General features: G+C 61.0%; 1 protein-coding gene across 20 annotated transcripts in view; it reads left to right on the top strand.

Annotated features, from left to right (window-relative positions):
- Positions 1 to 27,558, top strand: part of LOC132375069 (nischarin) — an 88,908-nt gene that overhangs the window by 55,303 nt on the left and 6,047 nt on the right. For 12 of the 20 annotated variants that reach the window (XM_059939840.1, XM_059939832.1, XM_059939836.1 and 9 more), the window contains 52 exons: positions 518 to 893; positions 1,347 to 1,530; positions 2,034 to 2,162; positions 2,693 to 2,854; positions 3,252 to 3,412; positions 6,225 to 6,355; positions 6,675 to 6,822; positions 11,032 to 11,168; positions 11,510 to 11,625; positions 11,829 to 11,914; positions 11,986 to 12,055; positions 12,446 to 12,541; positions 12,810 to 12,920; positions 13,163 to 13,359; positions 13,593 to 13,723; positions 13,896 to 14,023; positions 14,304 to 14,383; positions 14,585 to 14,722; positions 14,863 to 15,003; positions 15,154 to 15,216; positions 15,515 to 15,628; positions 15,705 to 15,758; positions 15,996 to 16,076; positions 16,476 to 16,634; positions 17,054 to 17,116; positions 17,352 to 17,447; positions 17,670 to 17,756; positions 18,278 to 18,389; positions 18,843 to 19,029; positions 19,139 to 19,232; positions 19,343 to 19,501; positions 20,857 to 20,952; positions 21,513 to 21,608; positions 21,741 to 21,788; positions 21,953 to 22,083; positions 22,255 to 22,366; positions 22,774 to 22,851; positions 22,940 to 23,038; positions 23,167 to 23,265; positions 23,403 to 23,534; positions 23,774 to 23,902; positions 24,087 to 24,143; positions 24,545 to 24,628; positions 25,157 to 25,352; positions 25,476 to 25,571; positions 25,663 to 25,708; positions 25,810 to 25,886; positions 26,101 to 26,226; positions 26,411 to 26,484; positions 26,637 to 26,711; positions 26,964 to 27,086; positions 27,403 to 27,450. In XM_059939840.1, coding sequence (XP_059795823.1) covers positions 518 to 893; positions 1,347 to 1,530; positions 2,034 to 2,162; positions 2,693 to 2,854; positions 3,252 to 3,412; positions 6,225 to 6,355; positions 6,675 to 6,822; positions 11,032 to 11,168; positions 11,510 to 11,625; positions 11,829 to 11,914; positions 11,986 to 12,055; positions 12,446 to 12,541; positions 12,810 to 12,920; positions 13,163 to 13,359; positions 13,593 to 13,723; positions 13,896 to 14,023; positions 14,304 to 14,383; positions 14,585 to 14,722; positions 14,863 to 15,003; positions 15,154 to 15,216; positions 15,515 to 15,628; positions 15,705 to 15,758; positions 15,996 to 16,076; positions 16,476 to 16,634; positions 17,054 to 17,116; positions 17,352 to 17,447; positions 17,670 to 17,756; positions 18,278 to 18,389; positions 18,843 to 19,029; positions 19,139 to 19,232; positions 19,343 to 19,501; positions 20,857 to 20,952; positions 21,513 to 21,608; positions 21,741 to 21,788; positions 21,953 to 22,083; positions 22,255 to 22,366; positions 22,774 to 22,851; positions 22,940 to 23,038; positions 23,167 to 23,265; positions 23,403 to 23,534; positions 23,774 to 23,902; positions 24,087 to 24,143; positions 24,545 to 24,628; positions 25,157 to 25,352; positions 25,476 to 25,571; positions 25,663 to 25,708; positions 25,810 to 25,886; positions 26,101 to 26,226; positions 26,411 to 26,484; positions 26,637 to 26,711; positions 26,964 to 27,086; positions 27,403 to 27,450 — 6,013 coding nt within the window. Of the gene's footprint in view, positions 1 to 517; positions 894 to 1,346; positions 1,531 to 2,033; positions 2,163 to 2,692; positions 2,855 to 3,251; positions 4,440 to 6,224; positions 6,356 to 6,674; positions 6,823 to 11,031; positions 11,169 to 11,509; positions 11,626 to 11,828; positions 11,915 to 11,985; positions 12,056 to 12,445; positions 12,542 to 12,809; positions 12,921 to 13,162; positions 13,360 to 13,592; positions 13,724 to 13,895; positions 14,024 to 14,303; positions 14,384 to 14,584; positions 14,723 to 14,862; positions 15,004 to 15,153; positions 15,217 to 15,514; positions 15,629 to 15,704; positions 15,759 to 15,995; positions 16,077 to 16,475; positions 16,635 to 17,053; positions 17,117 to 17,351; positions 17,448 to 17,669; positions 17,757 to 18,277; positions 18,390 to 18,842; positions 19,030 to 19,138; positions 19,233 to 19,342; positions 19,502 to 20,856; positions 20,953 to 21,512; positions 21,609 to 21,740; positions 21,789 to 21,952; positions 22,084 to 22,254; positions 22,367 to 22,773; positions 22,852 to 22,939; positions 23,039 to 23,166; positions 23,266 to 23,402; positions 23,535 to 23,773; positions 23,903 to 24,086; positions 24,144 to 24,544; positions 24,629 to 25,156; positions 25,353 to 25,475; positions 25,572 to 25,662; positions 25,709 to 25,809; positions 25,887 to 26,100; positions 26,227 to 26,410; positions 26,485 to 26,636; positions 26,712 to 26,963; positions 27,087 to 27,402; positions 27,451 to 27,558 lie in introns of those variants that run through there. The other 8 variants (XM_059939834.1, XM_059939833.1, XM_059939847.1 and 5 more) reach the window with 8 other exon arrangements.

Raw genomic sequence — 27,558 nt, forward strand, 5'->3', positions numbered from 1 at the left:
CAAACCTCTATGAGGGTTCTTTCTGAGCATTGTTTGATCTCATGCTTGGAACAGACCAGAGAAAACCCAGTGTGGCCACATGCAGTGGTGGCTGAGTGGGGTGAGATCCTGGGCTACCTGAGGAGGCCTCAAAGGCAAACTGAGGAGCAATTTGAGTATTTGGTTCTCAACTCCATGTTCCCCAAGGTCCCAGCCCTGGGCACCTTGGTCCGTGCTCTGGACTCTGTAGTGGCATTTCTGACACCTTTACCACCTTCTCAAAATGATTTTTCAGCCCATGAGCCACATCTGTCTTTCTCAGCCCTGCCCTATCTTCCCATCTCCCCCGCAAGAGAAAGGGCCCCGGCACTTTCTTTCTGCTGTTTGGTCTTCCCATAAGGAACCAAGATGCAATCCCCAGATGACCCCAGAGGTGGTGTGTGGTACGTGCGTTTCCCTCACACTGAGGTTACACGTGGGATGTGAATCTGCATTTGGGACTCACGTGTTAATATGGTTTTTCTTGGGGGACTGGGAGATGCAGCAATGAGCAGCATCTCCAGGAGGTCCCGGCAGAGGCTCCAGCTCCAGCCCCAGCCCCAGCGGAGGTCCCAGCTCTAACCCCGCCAAAGACCCCAGCTCCGGCAGAGCCCTCAGTGCCAGCTTTGGTCCCAGCGGAGGCCCCAGCCTCAGCAGAGACCCCTTCGGAGGCCTCAGTGGGGGCCTCGGCCCCGGCAGCGGAGGCCGCAGCACAAGTGGAGGCCCCCGCCCAGTACCCAAGCGACCACTTGATCCGGTCCACGTCGGAGGAGAATCAGATCCCCTCGCACCTGCCCGCCTGCCCGTCGCTCCGGCACATCGCCAGCCTGCGGGGGAGCGCCATCGTTGAGTTCTTCCACAGCAGCATTGCCGAGGTAGGGCCAGCGTGCCTGTGGAGGAAGGTGGCACTGTCGTCCTGGGGCCCCGGCAGGCTCACCTTGGGGTCAGCCTCAGGTTCCCAGACTTATGTGTGCTGCCTTTTCCCCCAGCTTCAGCTGTTCACAGCTTTGAGGACCTGAGTAGGGAGAACCTGGGGTGCCCTCCCCTGGCCAGTTGTTCCCTCCATCACCGCCTCCTCCAGCGGCTATTCCTAGCCTCGGGCCCTGGGCAGACCCCACGGCACACCGTCTCCCATCCCTCACCTCCTCTCTGCTTCAGAGTTTATAAATAGGTTGACGAGACACAGTAGAGGTCCCACGCCTCCCCATCCAAGGCTGTGGGCCCGTCCCTGGGACGGCAGGTCACTGGGTAGTGGGGCTGGCAGAGGCCACCCTCCGCAGAGGCGTGGAGGAGGAGCTGTGTGCCCCGGCCGCCCTGCTCTCCTGCAGGCCCCAACCCGGCCCCTCTGTGTCCAGGTGGAAAACGAGGAGCTGCGGCACCTCCTGTGGTCGTCGGTGGTGTTCTACCAGACCCCGGGGCTAGAGGTGACCGCCTGCGTGCTGCTCTCCACCAAGGCCGTGTACTTTGTGCTGCACGATGGCCTCCGCCGCTACTTCTCGGAGCCGCTGCAGGGTGGGCACTGGGGCCTGAGGGGATGGGCGGGGTTCTGTCTCTAGAGCCCTTGTGCCACGTCAGGCAGCAGCGATTTGGCTGCACTGGGCCAAGAATCTCTTTTCTGAGGAAGGGGGGTGATGGCAGCACTTTCCTCCTGGAGCTGTCACGTGGGATGCGAGGCCAGGCGTGAAAGCGCCCAGTAAGGCCCCGTGAGTGCCCGGGACCCAGGCGTGCTGGGGGGATGTTGGGCAGCCTCTGCCCCTTGGGGCCTTGGTGGGCACCTTAGCCAGTGCCCTGTCCTAGGGCTCCTGGTGTCTCCAGCGCACCAGGCAAGGCTCAGACTGTAGAACACGTTTCCCCGAGGCCATGTGTGCTCAGAGGTGGCGGGGGCTCCTCGCCAGGCCTCAGTGGACCAGGCCATCAAGGGGGCCCGTTCCTGCTCCAGGCAGCTGCACACCTGGGAACCTTGTGCTCACCCAGCACGGCTGCCACCACGTTCGCTCCCTTTCTGTCTATCACAGATTTCTGGCATCAGAAAAACGCCGACTACAACAACAGTCCCTTCCACATCTCTCAGTGCTTTGTTTTAAAACTCAGCGACCTGCAGGTAGTCAATGTTGGACTCTTCGACCAGTATTTCCGGCTGACGGGTGAGTGGTCACTGTGCTTTTGTCCTATTTTGGGTGAAGGCCAGTGTCACCAGTGGGCTTCCACCTTCATATGTGGGTGCCTTATCGCAGGCAGAGTTTATCTGCTCACAAGCCAGTTCACCGGAGCGGGAGGAAGCAGCTTCAGGAACTGCTGAGAGGGCAGAACTCAGCCCGCAGGACTTGGAGCGAGAGGCTGGGGACAGAGGCGGCAAAGTGCTGGGTGGGCGGGCAGAGTGGGCCCTGGGCTCACGGGCAGGATGTTTCTGACTCATACTTCCTGAAGAGAGAAAGCTAAGCTCTTTCCCTAATGCCTCTGTATCCCCTTCCAGAAAAATGTTACAGCCCTTCCGGCCTGAGAAATGGCCGTCTCCCCAGGCCCCGTGATGCTTCCTCAAGTGGGTCCTCCTGGCCCTGGCTTTGTGGTCCTCAGGTCCAGGCTGACCCGCTAGAGACTAGAGATGGCTCCAGGGGTGGGGACGGGGCTGGGGGGAGTAGCGGCCTGCAACCGTGCCCGGCCCCTCCTCCCGCAGGCTCCTCTCCGGCGCAGGTGGTTACATGCTTGACACGGGACAGCTACCTGACACACTGCTTCCTCCAGCACCTCATGGCCGTGCTCTCCTTGCTGGAACGCACGCCCTCACCTGAGCCTGTCGACAAAGACTTCTACTCCGAGTTTGGAAACAAGACCACAGGTATCCCCACCCAGCTCGGGTCTCCTCGCCAACCCCAAGGGCTGCAGCAGGCCCCGGAGCAACCTCTCTGTGCCGCAGCACCCTCTCTGCTTCTAGCTTTCTCTCTCTCTCTCTCTGTCTCTCTCTCTTTTCCTGCGTAGTCAGCTACGGTTTTCCATGGCTTTTCCATGGCAGAGTCTCTGGCCCGGCAAATCCACAACCGTTCAGCATCTCAGTGTCTGCTCTTCTCTGAGCTGCTGGCCTGAGGGTCTCTGCCTGAGGGTGGGGGCTTGGAGCGCTCTCTCCCACTTCTGACAGACACGTGACTCATGCTGATGTCTCTGGGTGGCTTGGGGCTGCTGGTGACCCACCACAGGCCAGTTCCAGGCTGCAGCCCCAGTGGTGTCTCTCTCTGCAGGGAAGATGGAGAACTATGAGCTGATCCACTCAAGCCGTGTCAAGTTCACCTACCCCAGTGAGGAGGAGGTCGGGGACCTGACATTCACTGTGGCCCAGAAGGTGGCTGACCCAGAGAAGGCGCCGTCCCTCAGCATCCTGCTGTACGTGCAGGCCTTCCAGGTGGGCACACCACTGTCTGGGCACTGCAGGGGCATGTTGCGCCCCAAAACGCTCCTGCTCACCAGCGCCGAGATCTTCCTCCTGGACGAGGACTTCGTCCACTACCCGCTGCCCGAGTTCGCCAAAGAGCCGCCACAGAGGGACCGGTACCGGCTGGACGACGGCCGCCGCATCCGGGACCTGGACCGCGTGCTCATGGGCTACCAGACATACCCACAGGCCCTCACCCTGGTCTTTGACGACGTGCAGGGCCACGACCTCATGGGCAGTGTCACCCTGGACCACTTTGGGGAGGTGCCAGGTGGCCCGGCTAGAGGCGGCCAGGGCCGTGAGGTCCAGTGGCAGGTGTTTGTCCCCAGCGCTGAGAGCCGAGAGAAGCTCATCTCGCTGTTGGCCCGCCAGTGGGAGGCCCTTTGTGGCCGGGAGCTGCCCGTGGAGCTCACTGGCTAGCCCGGGTTGTAGCTGGCCCTTGCCACCCGCCGTGTCTGGCTTGGTGTCCACTCAGGGCCGGGAAGCAGGCTTTCTTTGCTTTTTTAAAATGTTTTCTCTTCTCTTTCGGTACCTTTGTTTGATTGTCCTCCCCGAGAATGTGAACATGTGTGTTCAGTTGGTTCTCAGCCTCCCGCGGATCTGCTGCCTGCCCCTGGTGCCGCGTGGCCAGGCACACCAGTTTCGTGTCTTCTTTCGTGGGACCGTTGTTAACATGTGGCGCCGTGGGTCTGGTTTACTCTTTTACGCGTCCTTTCCCGAGATGTTAAGTCCAGTCTTGTTGCTGTTGCTGTCATTGTGGGCACTTGCTGCTAATTATGAAGCTGGCAGCGAAATGCACATTGAAAGCTCCCGCCCCATGCAGTTTTCCAAAGGGGAGGCCTCTCCTGGTCCAGACAAGTGGGAGAGCCCTATGGGGGCAGGAGTCCCCCAGGCCTTGGGACTGAGAGGGCTGGGAGCAGGGGACCTAGAGCTGCCAGCACCAAGTGTGATTCCTGTTGCCTATTTTCTCTAATCCAGTAAAGCCAAGTTTGACACAGTCTGGGTCTTTTATTTCAAGGGCCACTGGGGTCCCAGCAGGACATTGGTCCAGGGTGTGGTTGGCCTGAGGGGGAGAGGGTGCCTAGAGACACAAGAAGGTCTTGGGGGAAAGGAAGAGGGGAGGAGCCTGTGAAGGGCAAAGGGAGCTGCTCTCCCAGGGCCAGATGCTGGATGGGTGTCTGTGGAGCCTGGGACAGGGGAGGTGTGAGGGGATCTTTGGACAGGACCGTGCTGGGCTGTGGCTAAGTCAGGAGCCTCAGGGCAAATGAGAGGAATGAAGCTCCTCAGGTGCCCCTGGCACACCAGCTGCTGCCCTGCCACCCTCAGATCAGGAATGTCACACCCGACCTGTTGTGAGGGTTAGGCCTGGAGTCTGGGACGGCTTACTCTGTGGGGTCCAGGGGTCTCACCAGCATGGCCTGCAGGGGAGGTGGCCCCAGCGGTGGATAGTGGGGAGGAGGGCTCTGTGCCGTCCGTGTCTGGGTTCATGTCCTGAGAGATGGTTGCTTCAGGGAGCTCTGCTGAGGTAGGACGTGGGATTTCTTTGGGAGCCAGCCCCTGTGCCCAGTCCCTCCTCAACCCATTTCTACCCCATAGCAGGGCCCCTGAGGCCCACTTACTTTCTCTCATCCTGGCCAGTCAGGAGCCTTCGGCCCTAAGGCTGCAGGACCGTTTCCGCCCGGTGGTATTGGGGATGGGGGAGGGGCCAGCCGGGTTCCCAGGCCTGCTTCTCCTCATTTTTCCCTTCGTGCCAGCAGAGTGGGGATCCTCGCCTGAAGGACCCATCACCGTCAGGAAGGCTGTGGTGGATGGGAGGAGCCACCAAGGGGGGGGTCTCCGCATTCACCTCCCCCCAGCCGGCTCTCAAAGACCAGCCCCATGGCCCCTCAGCTGATGGGGGAGGGGCAGCCCCCGACCAGACCTTTATCAGAGGCCCGTACAGATGGCCACCTGCCTGTCTCCATCTGTTGTGTCATTACATAAATGGGGATTTATAGACCAGAGGCAGGGTCCACCGCACGTAGGCCTCACCACCTGGACTGCTGTTCCCAGGTCCCACAGTCCAACAGTTAACAGCTGACCCCAGCCTGGGTCCGTGAGGACAGGACCTAATGGGGGGAGTCCGTGCAATGTAGTGGGGGGAAGGGTGCCCCGCAGGCAGCAGACCTGGAGCTGGATCTTCACACTGGTTAGCTGAGTGATCTTAGACAAATTCCCTAGCCCCTTTGAGCGTCCATTTCCGCACCAGTAACAGGATAATAAAAGTGCCTGCGTTCATTCAGCCCACAAATCTGAAGTGAGCATCCATGCGTGAACCAGCCCGACCCCTTCCCTGCTCTCCCATAGCTGACATTCCAGCGGGGGACAGAAAATAAATAAACTAGTGTCAGCTGGTGGCCAGTGCTACGAGGAGGTGAAGGCTGGAGACCTTTGACCTGAGGCTGGACCTTGTGAGTCCTGTGAGGATCTGGGCTAACGGCAGCGCCCAGGGAGCTCGCTCTGTGGTTATGGAGTAGAAAAGCCTGCGGTGGAACAGAGTGGGGGGTGTGGAGAGCAGGCAACCAGGTCAGAGAGGCCGGCCTGGTGTGGAGAGGGGTCCGGGGCACAGGGGGCAAGCCTCAGGGCTGAGTGGAGAACGGATTGGGAAGGGAGGGCTACTGGCAGCAGGGAGGCCCCTCCGGGCGAGAAGGGCGGCGCAAGGACACATGGGGGATGGGGATCCTGGGCGGTGGAGGCCGAGCAGGGCAGGTGAGGGGGAGCCTGATGACTGTCCACTTAACAGGGAGTCGGAGGCCTGCACGTGCCCTCAGCAGCTGGAAAGGTAGAGGCAGACGGACCTGATTCAGAGGCTGCCCTCTCCCCCAAGCACCAGAACCCCCCAGAGCTTCTGAACGAAACATGCTGGGCTTGCAGGTACTTGGGGTGGGGAGTTGTTTGCATCTGCTCCTGAATGTGCTTCACAACCTCTGAAACACCCAAGGCTTGTGGCTAATGGTGGGCTTGGAGGCTGACGCCAGGAGGAGGGTCCCGGGCCAGGAAGCCCCAAGCTGGGCCCAGGCGTCCATGCAGGGGTCAGTGGCCAGCACCTTCCCTTCCGCCTGCAGGCTGCTGATACGCAGGAGGAAATCCTGGCGGGTTCCTGTGGGGGTGAGCTGGCGGGGCCTCCCGGCTGCTTTTAAAGCGCCCGCCCGCCCGCCCTGTCCTGCCCGCCCGCCCTGTGCCTGCCTCCTAGAGCTCGTTCTCCACGCCGGCTGCCCCAGTTCTGTCCTGGACAGCGTGCCCGCCAGCCACCACCAGCCATGGCAGGGCCCTGGGACCACGTCCTGCTCTGCCTCCTGGCCCTCTGCCTGGCAGGCTCCAGCTTCATCGGGGGGCAGAAGGTGAGTGTGAGCCGGTCGCGGGGGACGTGATATCCAGGCCCTCCCAGCCAGTGGTAGGAGCAGGGAGGGAGCGCTCACGGATCAGGCACGGGGCTGAGGACACACAGGGCAGCTGGTTCTTGTCTGACCTTCTCTGACCTTCTCTGAGCTGGACAGAGGGCTGGGCTCTTGTGCCCACCTCCCCAGGCTGAGGTCTGTGTCTCGCTGCTTGGGGTGGCAGGGATGTGTCAGCCTGCCCTCCTCTGTGCCCGGCTAGCCAGCCGGGAGGTGTGGGCAGCCGTCCCAGGTCTCCCCAGCCTGAGGGTGGGGTATACGGAGCCAGGCCCATCCCTCTGCCCAGACTGAGGCCCGGTGTCTCTGTGGCCCTGGCTTGGGGATGGGAGATGTGATCACCCCCAACCCTCGCAGGGCTGACAAACTGAGAGGCTCACGTGGACCATGCGTAGGCGTGCTGGGTGTGTGTGTATGTGTGTGCGCCCAGAGGCAGAATGAGGTCTACTCACCCCGAGTCCCTCTGGGCAAACAGCAGGCAACAATAACACCCTCAAGCCTAAGAGCTGCTGTTCAGGTGAACAGCCCTGGGCACACCCGGCATCATCCCCTCGAGTCATCCCAGCCCCTGAGCAGTGGGCCCTGTTCTCCGCTTGAGGAAGCCAAAACCCAAGGATGATAGAGACAGGTTGGTCCAACTCCAGAGCCACGCTCCAGACCGCCATCTGCGGTTCCCCATCCGGCCATGAGGGAGGAGCCGATGGTCCCAGTGTGTGGCTGTCAGGTCCACATGCACAAGCCCCCTTTGGGATGCCTGTCTGCAGATCCACCGAAGCCCCGTAGTAGGGACATTGTCCCAACTGGAGTTTCTGTAAGAGCCTCCCACCCTAGGCATGGAGACAGAGTCACCTGGCTGGGGCCTGCCTCCAGGTGAAGGACCCTCTCCTGTGAGGCCAAGTTCTCTTGAGGCAGCTGCTAGTGTCCTCAAATCACTAACAGGCAGACTGAGGTCCCGAGAGGAAAAGGACTTGCCCAGGATCCCACTGCCGGGCAGAGCCAGGACAGGAACCCAGGCCCTGTGCCACCTTGGGACTCGCTCTCATCCGCCTTGTGGTCTGGTGAGGGGCCTCACCAGCTTCAGGGCCAAGTCAGGGTTGAGGACGGGCAGATCTGAGGCTGAAAAAGTGACAGTGATGGTGGAAGAGCCAAGGGTTTCAGGCTGTGCTGAGCCCTGCAGGTGGTTCCTGCTCCCTCCCTTCCTCAGTTTCCCCATGTGTACAATGCAAGGGAATTTCGAAGGCCACCTCCTCATGTTCTTGTGACAGGGGTCAATGAGGGGCCTCAGGCTGGGAGTTTTTCCTTGGCACAGACCACCTCTAAGTCTGCCTTCTGGGGCTGGGGCTCGGGCTTAGACATCCTGGGTGGGGAAGAGGGCCCTGGGGATTCTTGTCAGGGACGCAGCAACGCTGGCCTCTCACGCGCCCTCAGTCCCTCAGCACTACCGGCACCTTGTGTAGCACGAGATCCACTGTAAACATTAGGAAACTGAGGCTCTGAAGGGAAGGGACGACTTCTGGGTCACACAGCTAGTGAGGAGCAGAACTCAAACACAGGAAGGTTCAGGCAGTAGAGGCAGAGAAGTCTTCCTGGAGGAGGGGGCTTAGCACCTGTCTATTCAAGTCTTTCACCAGGTGCCTCCTCTGCTAGGTGTATGCTGGTGCAGGTGAAGCCTGTGGTCTCAAGCTGGGGTTTGAAGGGAGAGGGGCATTGATCTTGGGCAAGGGGAAGTAGTTTGGGAGGTCCCTTCCCATCTGAGGGAGTTTGGGTTCTGGGCCCTGGGCCCCAGCTCGGTGGAATTTCTTCCACCTTCTCACAACAGTCTAACACCTCATGTCTCCTCAACTTCCCCAGCAGTGTCTCTATGGGATGCAGACATTGCAAAATCAGTTCTGGATTAGGACAGGGAGGGGAGCAGCACCCGCCTGGCTCAGACGGGTCCCGAGGTGCCCTAGGGAAGAAGGGAATCTGATTCAGCACTCGGCTGGAATCCAGCCTCACTCCACCCAACGGGACCAGTGGCGAGATTGTCGGCTGGGGCTGGTGCTCCTTCCAGGCCACCAGGCAGAGGGGGCCTGAATGCCCACTTCTGGTCAGATCCCAGAGAGAAGTGTGACTTGTCCACTGGTTTATCCATCCATCATACATTTACAGATGCAACATCTCGTGAATGAGTGTCCACCCCACCACCAGCCACAAGGCTCCAGCTTCCTCCCGTGCTGGTGACTCACCCCCCACTTGACAGGACCGCCCCCTCTGCCCAAGAGTGAGGATAGTGCTCTCTCACTGCCCCTGAGCCCTTATCCAGGGCTGCTCTGAGAACTGGTCCCCGGGCCATTGGCGCTGACGCTGGCAGCTGTGTCTGGCTGGCCAGGTGGCCCTCAGGGGAGCCCATCACCTGCAGAGCCTTTGCCCTGAGCCAGCAGCTGCCTGGCCCTGAAATTACCCAACTTCCTAGTTGCTCCCTGGCTCAGCAAAGACCGAGCCTCAGGGTGGGGAATGAGACCACAACATCCAGCCCCACAGCTCGGGCTGAGGCCACCCGCAGCAACTTCCCTCTTTGCAGACCACAGAGGCAGGAGCGGAAAAGGCCAAATCACAGCAGCTGGGAGAGGCCCTGGGACCTTCATGTACACCAGAAAGTATTGAGGCACTATTTCTCCTTTTCTCTGGCTTTGAGAGCCACACATCTGTGATGTGTTCTAGGAAAGAGATGTTCTGGGTTTACTCCCTTTTGGAGCACAGTGTGTTCAGCACTTTTTAAGATGAGAACTTCTCAGCTTCTCCAGGCCATGCCCCAAGCCCCTGAAAGCTCTCCTCATCAAAATGCACCTTGCTGTGGTCTTTTCTCCCACTGACAACCAAGAGTTTAGCTTCCATTCCTCCAGGGCCAGTGCTGTAGGTTATTGGGACTTTGTTGCCGTAATGGTAGCCCCATTGATGGTAGACTTGGGGGAGCTGTGACAGGCCAGCGAGTGGACTGCAGGCCCAGGGCTTTCTTGGCTCTCAGGTGACCATCTCTTCTCCTGCCCCCACCTCTGTTCTCCATGCAGCAGCCAGAGGGCCCATTTAAAACATAAACGAGTCCTGGGTCTGCTCCGGACTCCGCCTCCCCTCACTGGCCTGGCCTGGCCTGGCCCCAGCCCCTCTCCAGCCTCTCTGCCTGTCTCTGCGTGTCTCTGCCTCATCACACGTGGCCGTTTGCTTTTTCCCACTTCGTGACTTTTGTCTCTCCTGTCCCCTCTGCCAGGAGCAGTGACCCTGACCAATTTTCATGCATCCTTCAGGTCCCAACTCAATTGTCACCTCCCCAGGAAGCCACCTGGGCCTCCAGCCTGGGTCTTCTCAGCTCTCTCACTCCCAGCACTGCCCATCCAGTGATGGGCAGTGGACCCCTGGGTCCCGGCTGGCGTGTGGGGCTGTGAGCCAGGCCTGGACCAGGGCTCAGGGAATGTGACTGCTTGGCCCAGACTCAGACCCCCTCCCACACGCCTGCTCACACGGGCCAGCCTCGGGCATGGGGCTGGCTGCTGGGTCTCTGACCGCGGGGCACCAGAGAGGACCCTGGGCTGGCCGAGGGGGTCATTTGGGAGCGAGGTGGGGACGTGCTCAGAGCAGAGTGACAGCTGGAGGGCCAGCCCCATGGCGCATGGCTGAAGCTCTCATCCTGCCTATGCCCAGGGGATGGAGGATGGCGTCGCCGTGTTCTCCTCCCCAACAGTGTCAGCCTGTCATTTAGTGTTTATGTTTAAATGAAAGGGGGGAATGAGCACTAGGTTGAGAGTCTAGGTTCAAGTCCCTGGGTGGCTACAGGCGAGGGCCACCCTCCTGGGGTTCAGTTTCCTCCTTTGAATCACCCAGGGTGGAACAAGAGGGCCAGATGCTCTTTGTGTCAGAAGGCAGAGACTCTGAGGCTTCTGGGCGTGCCTCCAGGCCCCCGGGCAGAGGTGTGTGGCTGTGGACATAGACACACACTGTGGCAGGGACAGCCTGTGCCAGGCCGGTTTCCCCCAGACTCAGGGCCTTCCCTGTTCTCACTGCCTCCCCAGTGAAAAGATGGGAAACCAGGGCCTGGAGAGGGGTGCTAGGCCTCGCTGCAATCAAGGGTCAGGGCTGTGTGCAGGGTTCAGGTCCCTCACTCCAAACCTTGCCCATGCCCAGGTACAGTCCAGACGCTGCGACATGAAGACCAAGTTTGTCACTCACATACCCTGCACCCCGTGCCCTGCCATCAAGAAGCGGGTGTGTCCCTCGGGCTGGCTTCGGGAGTTCCCAGAGAAGATCTCACAGGACTGCCGGTGCAGACCCCCACTCCACCCTTGCTTGCTTCCAGCGGTATCCCGTGGGATGGCAGGGGACCAGGAGGGCCTGGCAGGCCTGGGGAGTGAGGGCAGGGACTCACTCATCCACACGTCTGTTGGCCCCTCCAGCAGGACAGAGATAGGCAGGGAGGAAGGAGTAAGAATGCAGGGCAAGTGCTGTTTATTGAGCATCTACTATGGATCAGGCCCTGTGTTCAGCTCAGGGCCAGGCGTGAAGGGGTCGGGGGACCAAGAGCAACAGAACCCAGTGTGGGGAGGCTGGGCTGGAGGCTGCTGGGGGAGCCCCTCCCATCACCCTCCCCATCCTTGGTCCCCAGATATGAGGTCCAGCTGGGGGACTCTTTGTTGTCTGTGAGCGGCTGCAGCCTGGAGTGCTCGAAGGACGTGGTGCAGAAGGCCTGCTGCCCTGGCTACTGGGGGTCCCAGTGCTATGGTATGGGGGAGGGTCCCAGCCTTGCTCCTCATGCCTCAACCCGCCTGCATTCCCCTTCAACTGGCTTATTTAATGGACAGCTGGGCCTCTTGGCTCTGGCTGCCCCAGGGGAGGGACCAAGTCTGGGACCGCCCAGAGCTGCTGGGGTCAGGTAAATTGAGAGTTCTTGGGGCAGAGCTGAGTTCTAGGCGGGGGTTCCACAGAGTGCCCTGGGGGTGCCGAGACCCCATGCAACAGCCACGGAACCTGCCTGGATGGCATAGACAGGAACGGGACCTGTGTGTGCCAGGTAAGGGCCCGGTGGGGCTGGGGTGGGGGGCAGTGGAGGGGCTGCACTGACTTGGTGCATCCCTCTGCCAGGAAAACTTCAGCGGCTCAGCCTGCCAGGAGTGTAGAGACCCCAACCGGTTCGGTCCTGCCTGCCAGTCAGGTGAGCGCTGGCCAGGCAGGAGGGCGGGGCCGATGTCCACTTGGGGGCCAGTGGGGACCTAGTCTACAGCCAGCCCCTACCAGACTCCGTCCCAGCCGCTCAGCCTCACACATCCCTTCTAGGGACATGAGCTTTGCTTTATCACATCTCTAACCCCTGCACATGCTGTTCTTGGAGGCCTCCTCCAGGAAGCCTTCCTTGAACCTTCTGGCTAGCCCAGGTGCCTGCCCTGGGCTCCCACCACTCCTCTGGTCCTGCACCACAATTCTGTATTCTTGAGGTTGTTCCTGCTGGAGCTGAGTTCTGGAGATGCAGAGGGCAGGGACTCGACGTCCCTGTGTGCCCCTGGCTGAGGCTGGGGTCCCACCTGTCCCTGCGTGTCCCTCCCAGTCTGCAGCTGTGTGCATGGCGTGTGCCGCCATGGGCCACTCGGGGATGGAAGCTGCCTGTGCTTTGCTGGATTCACTGGACCCCACTGTGACCAAGGTGAGCAGCTGCTGGGGTAGCCGGTCTTTAGTGGCCAGAGCAGGAGAGGCTGACAGGGTGAAGGATGGGGCCTGAGCCTCAGCAGGACCTCGCCTGCAGCCTCCCTCGGGGGAGGGGGTGTCATCTGAAACCTTAACTGCCCAGAGGCCCAGAGAGGATGGGGCCCTGGCCAGGGTCACACAGCAAATTAGGCAGAGCATCTTCGCTCCTGTGTTCCTTCCCAACCTGGGACTTTGAGCTGCTGTGATACTCTCCTTTCTCTACTCAGAGCTCCCCGTCTGCCAGGCCCTGAACTGTCCTCAGAACTCCCAGTGCTCTGCAGAGGCCCCTACCTGCAGCTGCCTGCCTGGCCACACCCAGCAGGGCGGCGAATGCCTAGGTAAGTCTGGGATCTAGAGGCCAGGAGCCCCAGCTCAGGGTGAGCATCCTTTTAAACCAGCAAGTACGATCTGGCCTTTTACAGGGAGGGGGAACTGTCCCTGAGGGAGGGAAATAGGGCCTGTCCCCAAGGTCTAGATCAGCCTGTTCACCCCATCCCTGGGCCAACCTGGATAGAGGCTGTGGAGGAGATGGGCCTCCTGGGTGCTCGTCTCACTTGGGCTCTTACCACTGCCCTGGCAGCCCCTGACCCCTGCCAGCCGTCGCCCTGCTCCCCAGTTGCCCAGTGCTCCGTGAGCCCCAGGGGGCAGGCACAGTGTCGCTGCCCTGAGAACTACCATGGGGACGGAACGGTGTGTCTGCCCCAGGACCCATGCACCACCAACAACGGCGGCTGCCCCAGCAACTCCACCTTATGTCTGTACAAGAGGCCAGGACAGGTGAGCTGGGGCCCTGGGCTGGGCCTGCCCCGCGGTCCCCCAGCTCGCATGGGCTGTGGGACAGTCGCGGGCCTCCTAGGAGCCTAAGCTGCCCCATTTGTTAAATGGGAAGAGAATGACAGCCCGCTTCTGGGCGGGTGGCTGTGAGGACCCAGCAGAGCTCTGTGGGTGTGGCAGACGCCACGGTTCTCACGGACGTGGTGTCGTCCTCCCTCCCCTCCCGGGTGGGCCAGGCCACCTGCTCATGTAAGCCAGGCCTGGTCAGCACCAACCACAATGCCTCCGCGGGCTGCTTCGCCTACTGCTTCCCCTACTCCTGTGACCGGTCAGCCACCTGCCAGGTGACCCCTGATGGAAAGACCAGGTGAGCACAGGTGCCTTGGGCTGGGCACCAGGGGCAGAGCAGAGAGAGTGGACTTGGCAGGGGCAAACTTGTGCCTGTGTGCACTTCAAGGGCCCTGTGGGGATGGTGGGTGAGGGCCAGAAGGGGGACCTGGCCACGCCCCCGCCCTGACCAGTTCTACCCATGCCCCCAGCTGTGTGTGCAAGGAGGGCGAGGTGGGAGATGGGCGTGCCTGCTACGGCCACCTGCTTCACGAGGTGCAGAAGGCCAGCCAGACGAGCATGACGTTACTGCGGCTGAGAGTCGCCTTTGCCATGCTGGGTGTGTGACCCCCGCCACTCCCCTGAGACCCCGCCCCTCACACCCAGCATCCTTGGCAGACTCTCCAGAGATGCCTTATTTCTCTGCCCAAGAGCTGTGGAAGCAGAGAATGGGCTGTGGTGGGGTGCATGATGGAGGTGGGAGCTACCCCCCCAGATCCTGATGTCCCTACTTACCCTAGATCTAGACCCAACGCTCCCCCACCTCAACTCTCCAAAACCCAGGACTGATGGCTGAGGGCCTCCCAGACCCATTCTGATGCACCCTCTCCTGCCCCCAGACCAGGGCTGCCGGGAGATCCTCAGCACGTCGGGCCCATTCACCGTGCTGGCACCGTCCATATCCTCCAGGACCATGAACGTGAGCCCCTGCCTGTCGAGGAGTGGGCCTCCTCCCCGGACCCTGCCCTAGACTTCAGGGCCCTGAGAGTGTCCCCAGTGCACACTCTAGGGGACTGAGGCCTGGGAGGCCTCCTGTCCCCTCCGTTGCTTGGGCAACGGTCCCTGAAGAGGACTGCCTGCCCTGGGCCCACTCGGCACCCCCGTCCCCTTGTGCCCACAGGCATCCCTTGCCCAGCAGCTCTGCAGACAGCACATCATCGCAGGGCAGCACATGCTGGAGGAGTCAGGGACCCAGCCTACACGCAGCTGGTGGACGCTGGCTGGACAGGAGATCACCGTCACTTTCAGCCGCTTCAGGGTAAGCAGGGACTTCAGCCTGGGGACCAGAGGAGTCATAGTTGGGAAACACAGCCCGGGAAAAGGTGTGGAGGTGGGACAGAGCCTCAGGACAAGGGGTGGGTGTTTGGAGTCTGAGCCAGAGGTCTCATGTCTCAGCAGAAATACACCTACAAGTACAAAGACCAGCCCCAGCAGACATTCACCATCCACAAGGCCAACTACCCAGCAGCCAATGGCATCTTCCACGTGGTCACTGCCCTGCGGTGGCAGCCCCCACCAGAGCTCCCTGAGGACCCCAAGGTAAGCTAGTGCCTTCCCCTCCCCCTGCCCTGTGCCCCTGCGTGGCCTCTGACCCGCACTGAGTTCGGAGAGGGGGACAGGGCAGTTCTGGGCAGGGCTGGAGCAGAGCTCCTTCCCCTCTGGGGCCCTCATGCTCATCCCTTCCTACAGAGGACCATCGGCCAGATCCTTGCCTCCACTGAGGCCTTCACCCGGTTTGAAACCATCCTGGAGGTGAGTCTGGGCGAAAGGTCCTAGCACATCTGATCTTTTGGGCCAGGACCCCTCATTACCCAGAATCTGCCCCACAGTGATCTGGGCTTCTGGAGTAGGACGGGCCTTTGCCCACACCCCCATCCTAGAACCTGCCCATCAGAATCCTGAGGCTCTGTGGTAGCATGAACCCATTGCCAATGTCACCCACTTACTTTTGGTGGGTGTTCCCTGCAGACCAAGGGCAGCAGGGCCCAGGCAGGACTTAGAGGTAAGAGTTGGCCACGGAACCCCCTGAGCCTCCTTCTCACCGCCACAGAACTGTGGGCTGCCCTCCTTCCTGGATGGCCCTGGGCCCTTCACAGTCTTTGCCCCCAGCAATGAGGCAGTGGATGGCATGCGGGACGGCCGCCTGGTCTACCTCTTCACAGCGGTAAGCTTGTCAGGGAGAAGGGGCCAGGGATACAGGCTCAGAGCCGCTAGCAGCCAATCCCTCTCTCTCCTGCCAGGGTCTCTCCAAACTGCAGGAGCTGGTGAGGTACCATGTCTATAGCCACGGCCAGGTGAGAGGTCCTCTGGGAGGGTGGCTGGCTTACACCTGCCAATGGGCTGTCAGAGGGTTTGTCTGCAGATTCCAGTCTTCTGGGGGGCCCCTTCTCCTCTCCCCACCCATCTAGACTCTACAGGACAGAGGAGAGCCTGGGGACCAAGGTGGTAGCTGCGAGTCACCTGGGCAGGACTGGGTGTGGCCCCAAGGTTGGCTAGTGCCTGGCCTAAGGCCACTCTCTCCTCCACCCCAGCTGACTGTTGAGAAGCTCATCTCCAAGGGCCGGGTCCTCACCATGGCAAACCAGGTCCTGGCTGTGAATATCTCGGAGGAGGTGAGCTCCATGAGCACCAGGGATGGACTGGTGGAGGGGCTGGTGATGACCAGCCAGGTGTCAAGCCTCTTTCAGACCTGGCTTCGTGCTCCGAGCCCTGCAGTGGGCATGCCCTGGTGGGGGGTCATATGGGAACAGGCACAGATCAAATCCCTCTCCTGGGGCCCAACAAGCTGGGAGGGCTCCAAAGAGGAGGAGGGTGAGCACATGGGCAGGGGGAGGGGGCTGCATGTGGCAGAAACCACGTGGGTCAGGGTGCAGAGGCTGGAGCGGTTCTGCCAGAGCAAGAGATGTTGCCAGGGAGCGGGTGAAGAGGTGGCTGGCAGGCTGGGCCTCTGACAGTGTGCTGAGTGCAGGGGCGGGGACTGGGCCAAGGATGCACGCTGGGCTCCGCCACAGGGGCGCATCCTGCTGGGACCTGAGGGGGTCCCCCTACGGAGAGTGGATGTGCTGGCTGCCAACGGCGTCATCCACATGCTGGAGGGCATCCTGCTGCCCCCGACCATCCTGCCCATCCTGCCCAAGCTCTGCAACGAAGAGCAGCACAAGGTCGTGGCGGTAAGCGCACGGGACCCCAGCGCTGCTTGTGTTGGGGTCATCTTCCCAGGGAGAGGTGCCATTTTCTAGTTCTCCTCAAATGAGTGGGTGGCTCTGGGGCTCGGGCGCAGGCCCCAGTTTCACCTGGACACCCCACACCCAGCCCTCAGCAGTCCTCCTGATGGTCCCTTTGCCGTCACTCACGCATCTACAGCCCTGTTCCCAGCCTCCCTGCCCAGACCTGTGATGCCCTCACACTGAGCTCTCCTGCTCCAGGGCCTTTGCCCTTGCTCTTCCCTCTGCCTGGAACACCATCCTCTGGCCCTCCTGTGGTGACTCTTCTCATACCTCAGGCCTTGGCTGAGTGCCTCTTTCTTAGAGTTTGCTAAATAAATAAACCATGACTAACCCTTCTCCCTTCCTCCCCCTACCCTGCCCAGGGCTCCTGTGTGGACTGCCAAGCCCTGAACACCAGCATGTGCCCCCCCAACAGCGTGAAGCTGGTGAGCATCCCTTGACCCAGCTCTCAGGGCTGACTCCTGACTGCCCCGCGAGGTTTCTGCCCTGGGTCAGGGTGGGGAAGTGGGGCTGGGAGGCTCAGCTGGACCTGGAGGCTCAGCCCCACTGACAGGGGAGGTGCCGGGCCCAGGGGGCCAAGGACCCTTGACCAGGGCTGCCTGGTGAAGGGGGCCGGCCCAAGACCCCTGCCTGCTGACCAGCCTGGTACGGCCCACCCAGGACATCTCCCCTGAGGAGTGTGTGTACATCCATGACCCTACTGGGCTGAACGTCCTGAAGAAGGGCTGCGCCCACTACTGCAACCAGACCATCCTGGTGAGCCTGGGCACGGGGCACTTGCTTCTCCTCTGGAGCCCCCAGGCTGGGGCTGGGTGGGGTGCCATCCTCAGCTGTGCTGCATCCTAATGGTGGAAAAGGTGTCACAGAGGGGCCTCGCCCACCCCCTTGCTCTAGATATGGCACCAGGGAACAGAAGCAACCTGGGCTGGTGGGTCGACATGGCTCCCGACGGACCCTCAAATGTGTTCTCTCTTATAGAAACCTGGCTGCTGCAAAGGGTTTTTTGGGCCTGACTGTGTGCAGTGTCCTGGGGGCTTCTCCAACCCCTGCTATGGCAAAGGCAACGTGAGTCCCCTCCTGCTCTGGAGTGAGGGGTGGGGGAGAGAGGGGCTCCTTTCTGAGTTGGCCGGTGACTGGCTGTATGTCTGAGCAAAGCCTGCCTCTCTCTGGTATTGGGTTCTTCACATCGAGGCAGTGGAAGTTGGACCAAATTATATTTACTTTCATTAGAATCAATTAATTAGATTGTTACATCTATTTTCATAAGGGCTATTTGTCAATAGTTTTTTTGTGTGTGTTGTATTTTTGCCATTTTGTAATATCACAGTTGCTTTAGCACCTGGCTATGGAGGAACACAGGAGTTATGTGTTTCTAGGTTAAGCAGAAGTCACCCATGAAGCTTCCAGGGCCAGGTGCCTTTTAGGGGCTAGTTCTTTGGCAGCATCAGTGATTTGGAAGGTCTCTTCCAGCAGGAGGTCTTCTAGGGGGAGCAGGAGCTCACAGCCTGTGGAGAGAAGGGGTGTTAGGGAAGAGAATGTGGATAATCCCCTCCCCGTGACTGCTCTTGCCTCCTGCCCACCCCCAGTGCAGTGATGGGGTCCAGGGCAGCGGGGCCTGCCTCTGCTTCCCAGACTACAAGGGCATCGCCTGCCACATCTGCTCCAACCCAAACAAGCATGGAGACCAGTGCCGGGAAGGTGGGTGATCCTGGCCTAGGCCACCTGCCAGGGAGAAAAAGGGTCTCTTGGAAGTGGGGCTGGGGACTCCCAAGAAGGGAAATAGAACCTCAGGAAGAAGGGTTCAGTCCAGAGATTATGGAGAAGGTTTTGGAAACACAAGAGTAGATGTCTCTTTTATCCATGCCGGGAAGAGAGCCACAGTTTAACCTAAAGCATGCAGGATTTAGGTCAGACATACAGAAGAACTTTCCGATGGTGGTGTTGGGAGCAGGGCAGCTAGAATAGGGTGACTGAAAGCAATGAATGCCCCCCTCTCATTTCTTCCTCCCTCCCGAATCTGGGATGACCTGATTTTGACCCTGCAGTCAAATCTATTCTGGCTGCCCCATTCCCAGCATTGCCCAACTGCATCCTGGCTCCCAGCCAGCCCTGCCTCAGCCTCAGTTTCCCTGCTCCATCTCCTCTCTGCAGACTGCGGCTGTGTCCACGGTCTATGTGACAACCGTCCAGGCAGTGGGGGGGTGTGCCAGCGTGGCACATGTGCCCCAGGCTTCAGTGGCCGCTTCTGCAACGAGTCCACAGGGAACTGTGGGCCCACAGAACAGGCCCAGCAGTGCCACCTGCATGCCCGCTGCGTTAACCAGGGGGATGTTGCCAGGTGAGGACGTGCGCTTCCTCTCTGCTGCGTCTGTGACTGCACTTGTCAGTTTGCTCACAGCTTCCAGAGGCTTACTGGAGGCTCCTCATTCACCACCCCCCACCCCCAGGTGTCTCTGTCTCGATGGCTTTGAGGGTGACGGCTTCTCCTGCACACCCAGCAACCCCTGCTCTCGCCCAGACCGTGGCGGATGCTCGGAGAATGTGAGTCTGGCCCCTTCCTTGAAGTCCTGACCCACGGGCTCGAGGTGGGACTCCCTTGCCCTCAGCCTGCCGCCCTGCAGCCCTGAGTCATTTATCTGTGGCTCTCACAGGCTGAGTGTGTCCCTGGGGCCCCAGGCACCCACCACTGCACGTGCCACAAGGGCTGGAGTGGGGACGGTCGTGTCTGCGTGGCCATCGATGAGTGTGAGCTGGATGTACGAGGCGGCTGCCACGCTGACGCCCTCTGCAGCTATGTGGGACCCGGGCAGGTGAGGCTCGACCGGCCTTGAGAGAGCAGGGTGGGGGTCTCCATCCTGGGGGGGGGACTCTTCCCCCTAGCCCATCTGACTCTAGCAGTGTCTGAGAACTCAAGCTCAGGGTCTCAAACCTCAGACACAAATGAGAATCCAGTTCTGAAATGTTGAGTCGTACAATCTGGAAGCAGTGGACGGGTGCTGGAAGCAATGCGAAGGTTGCAGTAGTTTTAAAGGAAGGCGTGTTCGAGTGCCAGTGTTTTCCAAGTCAGAAGACTGTGACTCCTGTGTCTCAGGGATGAGGACTCCCATAACCGAGAATCAATGAGTTCTCTGCTCTTACGGGCCACTGGGGCCATTGCCTCCTGACAATTAGCTCATTCACCCACTCACTGGTTTCCCACATGTCACCAGGCACTTGTTACATGCTAGTTGCTGTTCTAGATTTAGGAATTCAGTATTGAGCAAAGCAAGAAGAGACACCTGCCCAAGGAGAGTGACATCCCCAAATTTTTAGACTCATGGAAATCCAGCTCTTGGAATTTTGGAGTCTCAGACTCCAGTCACAGGATCTTAGAACTTGGAACCTTCCACGTGAAGCACGTCAGGCCTGGTGAGCCCGAGGACTGGCTGGCATTAAAGAATCTAATATGCAAGTTGGGAGGCCAGGCCTGGCTGCTTCAGGGTCAGCCTCTGTGCGGCCCAGGCTTATGCAGGGATCCATGGGGCTCCCTGTCCTCCTGCCCCATGATGGCCTGGACCACAAGCCGTGGGACCTCAGCAGTGACGCTCAGATGGGCCTGAGAGCTGGAGCTGCGAACTCCATCAGGAGCTTTAAAGTTCAGAACTGAGGGTGGAATAAGCAGTTGTAGATGCCCGCATCGTGCAAAGAAGGGCAACTGAGATCCGGGGAGTCTCACTAGTCACTCACCTGAGGTGTGGACAAGCCCAAGGACACTGGCATTTAGCGGGAAGGATCTGAGCACCCAAGCAGAGTGGCGGGGTTGGAGGGGGGATCCAAGCGGCCATCCCTGGGGCTGGTCTTGGCAAAACCTGCCCACTCATCACACACTGCAGACCTCAACAGCCTGGCTGGGCCCAGGCCTGAGAGCAAAGAGGCCCCGAGGCTCCTGGATGCCCCCTTGCCAATGCCATCACTTCCTCAGGCTCTTCCTGAGAGCCAGTCACTCCTCAGGGCCTCAATCTCTGCATCTGGAACATGGACCTCCAAGGGTGGGCCTGGGAAAAGCTCCTCTGGTGTCTGAGCAGACCACCCCAGGGGAGAGTGCCCATCGGGAGCTGAGCTGTGGAGGAGGAAAGGGTTTCATGCTTCTGGTGAGATGAGGCTCTCTGCTCCCCAACCTCTCCAGAGCCAGTGCACCTGCAAGCTGGGATTCGCGGGGGACGGCTACGTGTGCAGTCCCATTGACCCCTGCCGGGCAGGCAACGGTGGCTGCCATGATCTGGTGAGGGGGTGAGAGGGCTCCAGGCCCAGGGGAGGCTTCAGGGGTAGGCCTTGGCTGCAGCAGTGTCCCTGTCTCTGGTCAGGATTGGGATCTTTCTCAACCTCAAATCCAAACCCTGTCACCTGCTTGCCCAACGGGACAGAGCTTTCACCCTCCTTATAAGGACCCCAGCCCCTGCCCTCACCACCCTTGTCCCATGCTCCCAGCGCCACACCTTCGGCCTGGCTAGCTCCTCCTGCTCTCAGCTCAGGCCTCGCCTGGAGGTCCAGGGCCTCCCGGATGCTCCCGCAGCCCTGGACTTCCCTGACCCATCTGCCAGGATGGGTTGGGGTAGCTCACGTCACATGCTCACTGGTCTTGGAGAGTAGGGCTGGGCACGCCAAAGGAGCAGCTTGAATACAGACTGGATGGAGGGAGAGACAGATGGTAGGGATGGGTAGCTGGACAAGAGGACAGCAGGAGGATGGGCCAGAGTGAATGGAGAGATGGAGGATGGGTGCTGTCCAGCTTGCCCTGTGGGTGCTGAATGGAGGCCATGTCTCTCTGCCCCGCAACCCCAGGCCACCTGCCGGGCAGTGGGAGGAGGTCAGCGGGTCTGCACATGCCCCCCTGGCTATGGGGGTGATGGCTTCAGCTGCTACGGAGACATCTTCCAAGTGAGTGGTTTCCTGTGCTCGGGGAGGAGTCCTCTTGTGTAATCCGGGGGTGGGGCCGCACTCAGGGTCATGGAGGGAGGGGGCTCAAGTCTGTCCCTAGATTGGTGACTTCACCTTTTTTCCTCCCCTCAGGAGCTGGAGGCAAATGCCCACTTCTCCATCTTCTACCAGTGGATCAAGGTAGGATCAGATGGAATGCTGGGCTTGGGGACTCAGATCCAGGAGGCCACATAACAGCTCTAAGAGCTGGAGGTGGGGGGCAGGCCTGGAGGCTGGGGGAAGTGATCTCAAGGTGGCGGCTGCCTTCATCACTCCTCCTGTCCCCCCGCACACCATGTGCACAGGGGGCCGGCATCACTCTTCCTGCTGACAGCCGAGTCACAGCCCTGGTGCCCTCGGAGTCTGCCATCCGTAGGCTGAGCCCTGAGGACCAGGCCTTCTGGCTGCAGCCGAGGATGCTACCGCAAGTGGTCAGGTGGGCTGCCACGGCTGGGCTCTGGGAGGGGGCTTTTGTGTGAGACCCAGCCCCTCCCCAGAGGTCCTCAACTTGGCATGTGTCCACCCTTTGGGGTGGAGCCCAGTTCCAGGGGTCTCTGTAGGTTACACTAATCCAGTTCCATGGCCCCCCTAAACTGTGCCCTCTCAGGGCCCATTTTCTCCAGGGCGCCCTGTCTGAGGAGGAGCTGGCCCGGCTGGACGGGCAGAGTGTAGCCACCCTGAGCCCCACCGCACGCTGGGAGATTCACAACGTCAGTGGGGTACGTGGTGAACTTTGGGCAGAAGAGGGGACCATACAGGGAAGGGGGGGCTCGAGTGGCTACAGGCTTCCCAGCCCAGGGTCCCCGGCGATCTGATTGGGTCCCCTTGCCCAGCCCAGGGCTGAGCTCAGAGGATGTGCTCAGAACACATTTGCTGCTGGGCGGTGTCTTTAGGCCAGAGTGACTGCCCTGCCAGGGCTTGTCTGTCCATCTTTGTCTGCATGTGCACACCTGGCCCCCTCATGCATGGGCCCCAGTGAGGTTCTGTGTGCCCATCTGGTAGGTCCTGAGTCTGAGGGTGTCCAGGCCAGGTTGGGTGCCTTGTGCCCAGCAACCTCTCTGTTGGTGCTACACGCACTCTTAAGTGTCTACCTGTGTCTCCCTGAGCTCTGCCTGCTGCCTTCCAGAGGGTCTGGGTGCAGAATGCCAGCGTGGACGTGGCTGACCTCCTTGCCACCAATGGTGTCCTACATGTCCTCAGTCAGGTATGGCTGGAGGGGTGTGTGTGCAGGGAACCTTCTAGGCAGGCCAAGAGGCAAGGATGTACTGACCAGCCCCCATGCTCTGTGCCAGGTCTTACTGCCTCCGAGAGGGGATGTGCTGGGGGCGCAGGGATTGCTGCAGCAGCTGGACTCAGTGCCTGCCTTCCACCTCTTCCGGGAGCTGCTGCAGGTAAGGGCAGGAGGAGGGGGGAGTCCTGGACGGGGGTGCCCTCCCCCGGCTGCAGGCGGAGCTGCTGGCTCCCAGGGTCAGGACTGAGGGCAAGAAGGCCCACCCCTGACGCCTGCCCCCGCCCCTAGCGCCACAGGCTGGTACCCCAGATTGAGGCTGCCACCGCCTACACCATCTTCGTGCCAACCAACCACTCTCTGGAGGCCCAGGCCAACAGCAGCGGCCTGGTGAGATCACCGGGACAGGGGGCCACTGAGGGGGGTGGGTGAGCCTCCCATCCCACGACAAGGACACAGCGGGCGGGACGCACCGTCCCGGGCGCTCGGGAGTCCTGGAGCCCCTGAGCCTCTCCTTCCCCCTCCAGGACTTGGACGTAGTGCGACACCATGTGATCCTGGGGGAGGCGCTTTCCACAGAGGCCCTGCGCAGGGGGGGACACCGCAACTCCCTCCTGGGCCCTGTGCACTGGCTTGTCTTCTACAACCATAGTGGCCAGGTTGGTGGTGGGGTGGGGGAGCACAGGAGCCCCTGCCCTGGGCACCCTGCTCTTGAACACCCCTCTTCTTTGGAGTTCCCCCACCTGGGCACCTCAGCCTCTGGTCCGGAGACTTCCCATCCTGGGAGACCCCCAGTCCACGGAGATACCCCAGCCCTGGAGCGCCTCCCTGGCCTGCAGCCCCTGAGGGGAGGGTGGGGTGGGGTGGGGGGTGTTCAGCCTCCTGCCCTAACCCCCAGCCTGAGGTGAACCACGTGCCGCTGGAAGGCCCTGTGCTGGAGGCCCCTGGCCGCTCACTGTTTGGCCTGTCCGGGGTCCTGACAGTGGGCTCAAGCCGCTGCCTGCACAGCCACGCAGAGGCCCTGCGGGTAAGAGGCTGGGGCCTGGGGAGCGCAGAGGGGCGGTCAAGAGCCGCAGGCACTAGCTGGCCTGGCCGGCGGGAGGGGCACTTGGTCAGGGGTGAGAGAGCTGTTAGCCCGCCCCAGAGGAGGGAAGGTGGGTTTGGAGCCCCCGCCTCGGGACGGCCTGACACTCTGCCCTCCTTCCCTTCAGGAGAAATGTGTAAATTGCACCCGGAAATTCCGCTGCACTCAAGGCTACCAGCTGGAGGTGAGGCAGGGCCCAGCACATTCCATCCCTGCTTCACCTGCTCGCACTGTGCCCAAGGTGTCTGAGCTCCCCGGGCCCAGCTCTGCTCACCCAGGCATGGGAACCTGGAGCAGCGTGGGCTGCTTGGCTCTTCTGCCAGAGGCCAGGAGGCCTGGGTCCAGGTCTGCCCGGAGGAGGCCTCACTCAGACTGGTGACCTGAGGCCAGTGACCCTCGGGCTGCCAGTCCTGCCTACCTTCTCTTCCTCAGGTCTATCTGTCGTGGTCCTTCCTTGACCCTTTTGCTATTCTGCTTACCTGTCTCACCCACTGACACCTGTAATCTGTCCGTCTGTCTCCCCATTCACTGCCTTGCCCCTACCTAAGCCACTGGCTGAGTCCTCCTGCCTGTCCCCGTTTCCAGGACACCCCCAAGAAGAGCTGTGTCTACCGGTCTGGCTACTCCTTCTCCCGGGGCTGTTCTTACACGTGTGCCAAGAAGATCCAGGTTTGCCCTGAAGCAACCCCCCAGCCCCAAGCCTTTGACCAGAGAGGAGGAGGTGGGAGCGGGGCTCCAGGGCAGGAGCCGGGATTAGGCTTCAAAGGCAGAGGCAGGGCTAGGACTATGACGAAGCCAGGGAAGCAAAGGCCTGGAAGAAGGGGAAGGGAGAGAGGTCTGAGGTCAGAGGGGCCAGTGTTTGTGCCTGTGGCCGTGCCTCCAGGGAGTGGGGATGGGGAGAGAGAGAAAGGGGCTCAGCCTGGAACTGACACCAACAGCCAAGCCCTGGGGGCAGCAACGGGGCGAGCTCTGCCCCTCTCCGTGGAGTCCGGTATGGCCTTTCCCTCCTTCAGTCTGTTTCCTCACCCCTGCCGTGGAGAGGCTTGTAGAAGGCAGTCTCCATTTCTCTGGATCTGACTTGCTTTGTTCTGTGGCTCTGTGGCCCCAAGATGCCCTTCCCCCGACCCCTGCTGTTTCCCTGCCCCCTGACGTCTGTCCTGGCCTGTGCCGGGCCTCTCCTTGTGCCCCCTCCCGCAGGTGCCTGACTGCTGCCCTGGCTTCTTCGGCACACTGTGTGAGCCGTGCCCGGGGGGTCTGGGTGGTGTGTGCTCGGGCCACGGGCAGTGTCAGGACAGGCTCCTGGGCAGTGGGGAGTGCCGCTGCCACGAGGGCTTCCACGGAACGGCCTGTGAGATGTGTGAGCTGGGCCGCTACGGGCCCAACTGCACTGGAGGTGAGGCCCCGGGGGCGGGCAGGAATGGTGGGAAAGCTGGCTGAGGACAGCGGTCATGGAGACACCGCAGCAGGGACAGAACAGGCACTGGGTAACTTCTGTCCTACCTCGTTCCGCTCCCAGTGTGTGACTGTGCCCACGGGCTGTGCCAGGAGGGGCTCCGAGGGGACGGAAGCTGTGTCTGTAACGTGGGTTGGCAGGGCCTCCGCTGTGACCAGAGTGAGGAGTGGCCCCAAGGGGGAGAGGCGGGTGACTCCTGGGGAGGCGGTTCCTGGGTCAGCATGATCAGAACCATCCTCCTACCCCCCAGAAATCACTGGCCCTCAATGCCCGCAGAAGTGTGACCCCAATGCCAAGTGAGTGAGCTCAGCCTGGGGCAGGTGGGCAAGTGGAGGGGGGGCTAGGGTCAGGGCAGGGGCTGGGCAGGCATAGACTAAACTGTTGCCGTCCCTTCCAGCTGCGTCCAGGACTCGGCTGCAGCCCCTGCCTGCGTCTGTGCCGCGGGGTACTCGGGCGACGGCATCTACTGTGCAGGTCCAGGCACACCAATGCCCCAAGACCCCTGAAATTTGGGGGTGGATTTCCCCACAGAGCCCTTTCCATGCCCTTTAGGTCCAGTCTCTGTCCCTGTCACCTCTTGGGTCTGACCCCTCCCTCTGACCTTTTCCCTTCTCTCATGCCCTCCTCCCCTGTCCCCACTCTGTCCCATGCCCACTGCTCACAACTCTCTGGGATCATCTACTCCTAGTGGTGGACCCTTGTGCCCATGACCACGGGGGCTGCTCCCCCCACGCCAACTGCACCAATGTGGCACCTGGTCAGCGGACATGCACCTGCCTGGATGGCTACACGGGTGATGGGGAGCTGTGCCAGGGTGAGGCTGGGGTCCGCCACCAGGGGTCTGGCTTCAGTGGCATGAGTGAGACTAGGAAGGGCCGAGGGGCACACAGGGCTGTGAGCCTGAGAGTGCTGAGAGAGTAGGGGATGAGCACCTCAACAGACAGATGAATGGAGGGGCCGCCTGGGGCCAGCCCTCATCCCAGTGTCTTTTCCCCCAGAAGTTAACAGCTGTCTCATCCACCACGGGGGCTGCCACATGCACGCCGAATGTATCCCCACAGGCCCCCAGCAGGTCAGCACAACAGAGCTGGACACTGGGGCTGTGCCATTCCCTCATAGGGTGTGGCCCTCCTCAGACCAGGCCCAGGGAGGGGTGCTCCTTCCGTCCAGGGCGCTGGCCCACTCTTGGGTACCAGCAGCCCCACTGATTAGGATTTGGGACAGGTCTCCTGCAGCTGCCGCGAGGGTTACAGTGGGGACGGCATCCGGACTTGTGTGCTCCTGGACCCCTGCTCCCAGGTCAGGCCCCCAAGTCACACCCAGTTCCACAGGGGGAGGGGACTGGGGCGGGAACCAGCCTTCCTCACCCCCAGCAGGGTCCTGAGTGCTTCTGAAGGGTGAGCCACCTGCGCCACAAGGTCAAGTCTGACTGATTAGTAGGAAACAGGGCTTTGGGTGTTGGCCAGGGAACTTCATGGCCCCTTCCCCAGAGCTGGTTGGGGCAGCAGTCCTGGGAGTCACTGATGCCTCTCTTTCCTGTCCCTGCCTCAGAACAATGGAGGCTGCAGCCCCTATGCTGTGTGCAAAAGCACAGGGGATGGCCAGAGGATGTGTACCTGCGATGCAGTCCACACTGTGGGTGATGGCTTCACCTGCCGTGCCCGAGTCGGCCTGGTAATGATGCCCAAGTAGGACCCCTGACCGAGCCTTGGCAATGCCCCCCATGGGCCTGACCCATGATATTGGTTAAGACCACAGATTTGATCCTGATCCTGGCCCTGACCAGGACTTGAGCCTGACCTCTGACTCCACCTAGGCCTGACCCAGTTATGATCCATGAAACCAATCCTGATCCTAGCACAGACCACCCTGGCTTTCCTTTCCTCATCTCTACCTTGGCCAGACCTTGGGCTCTAGGTGCTGGGACAGGCACCAGCCCTGAATGGAGGCCAACCACAATCTGAGCTGATCCTTGTTTCCCCTGATCCAGGAGCTCCTTCGGGACAAGCATGCCTCATTCTTCAGCCTCCATCTCCTGGTGAGTAACCAGCTGGCCTGCACATTCTTGGTCCAGCCTGGGCCTCTCTGACCTGCAAGTCTCACCTGTCTCTGGGCCATGATATTCTCATTTGGTCAGAGGGCTGGC

Source organism: Balaenoptera ricei, chromosome 11, assembly GCF_028023285.1.
Source record: "Balaenoptera ricei isolate mBalRic1 chromosome 11, mBalRic1.hap2, whole genome shotgun sequence".
Classification (NCBI taxonomy): Eukaryota; Metazoa; Chordata; class Mammalia; order Artiodactyla; family Balaenopteridae; genus Balaenoptera; species Balaenoptera ricei.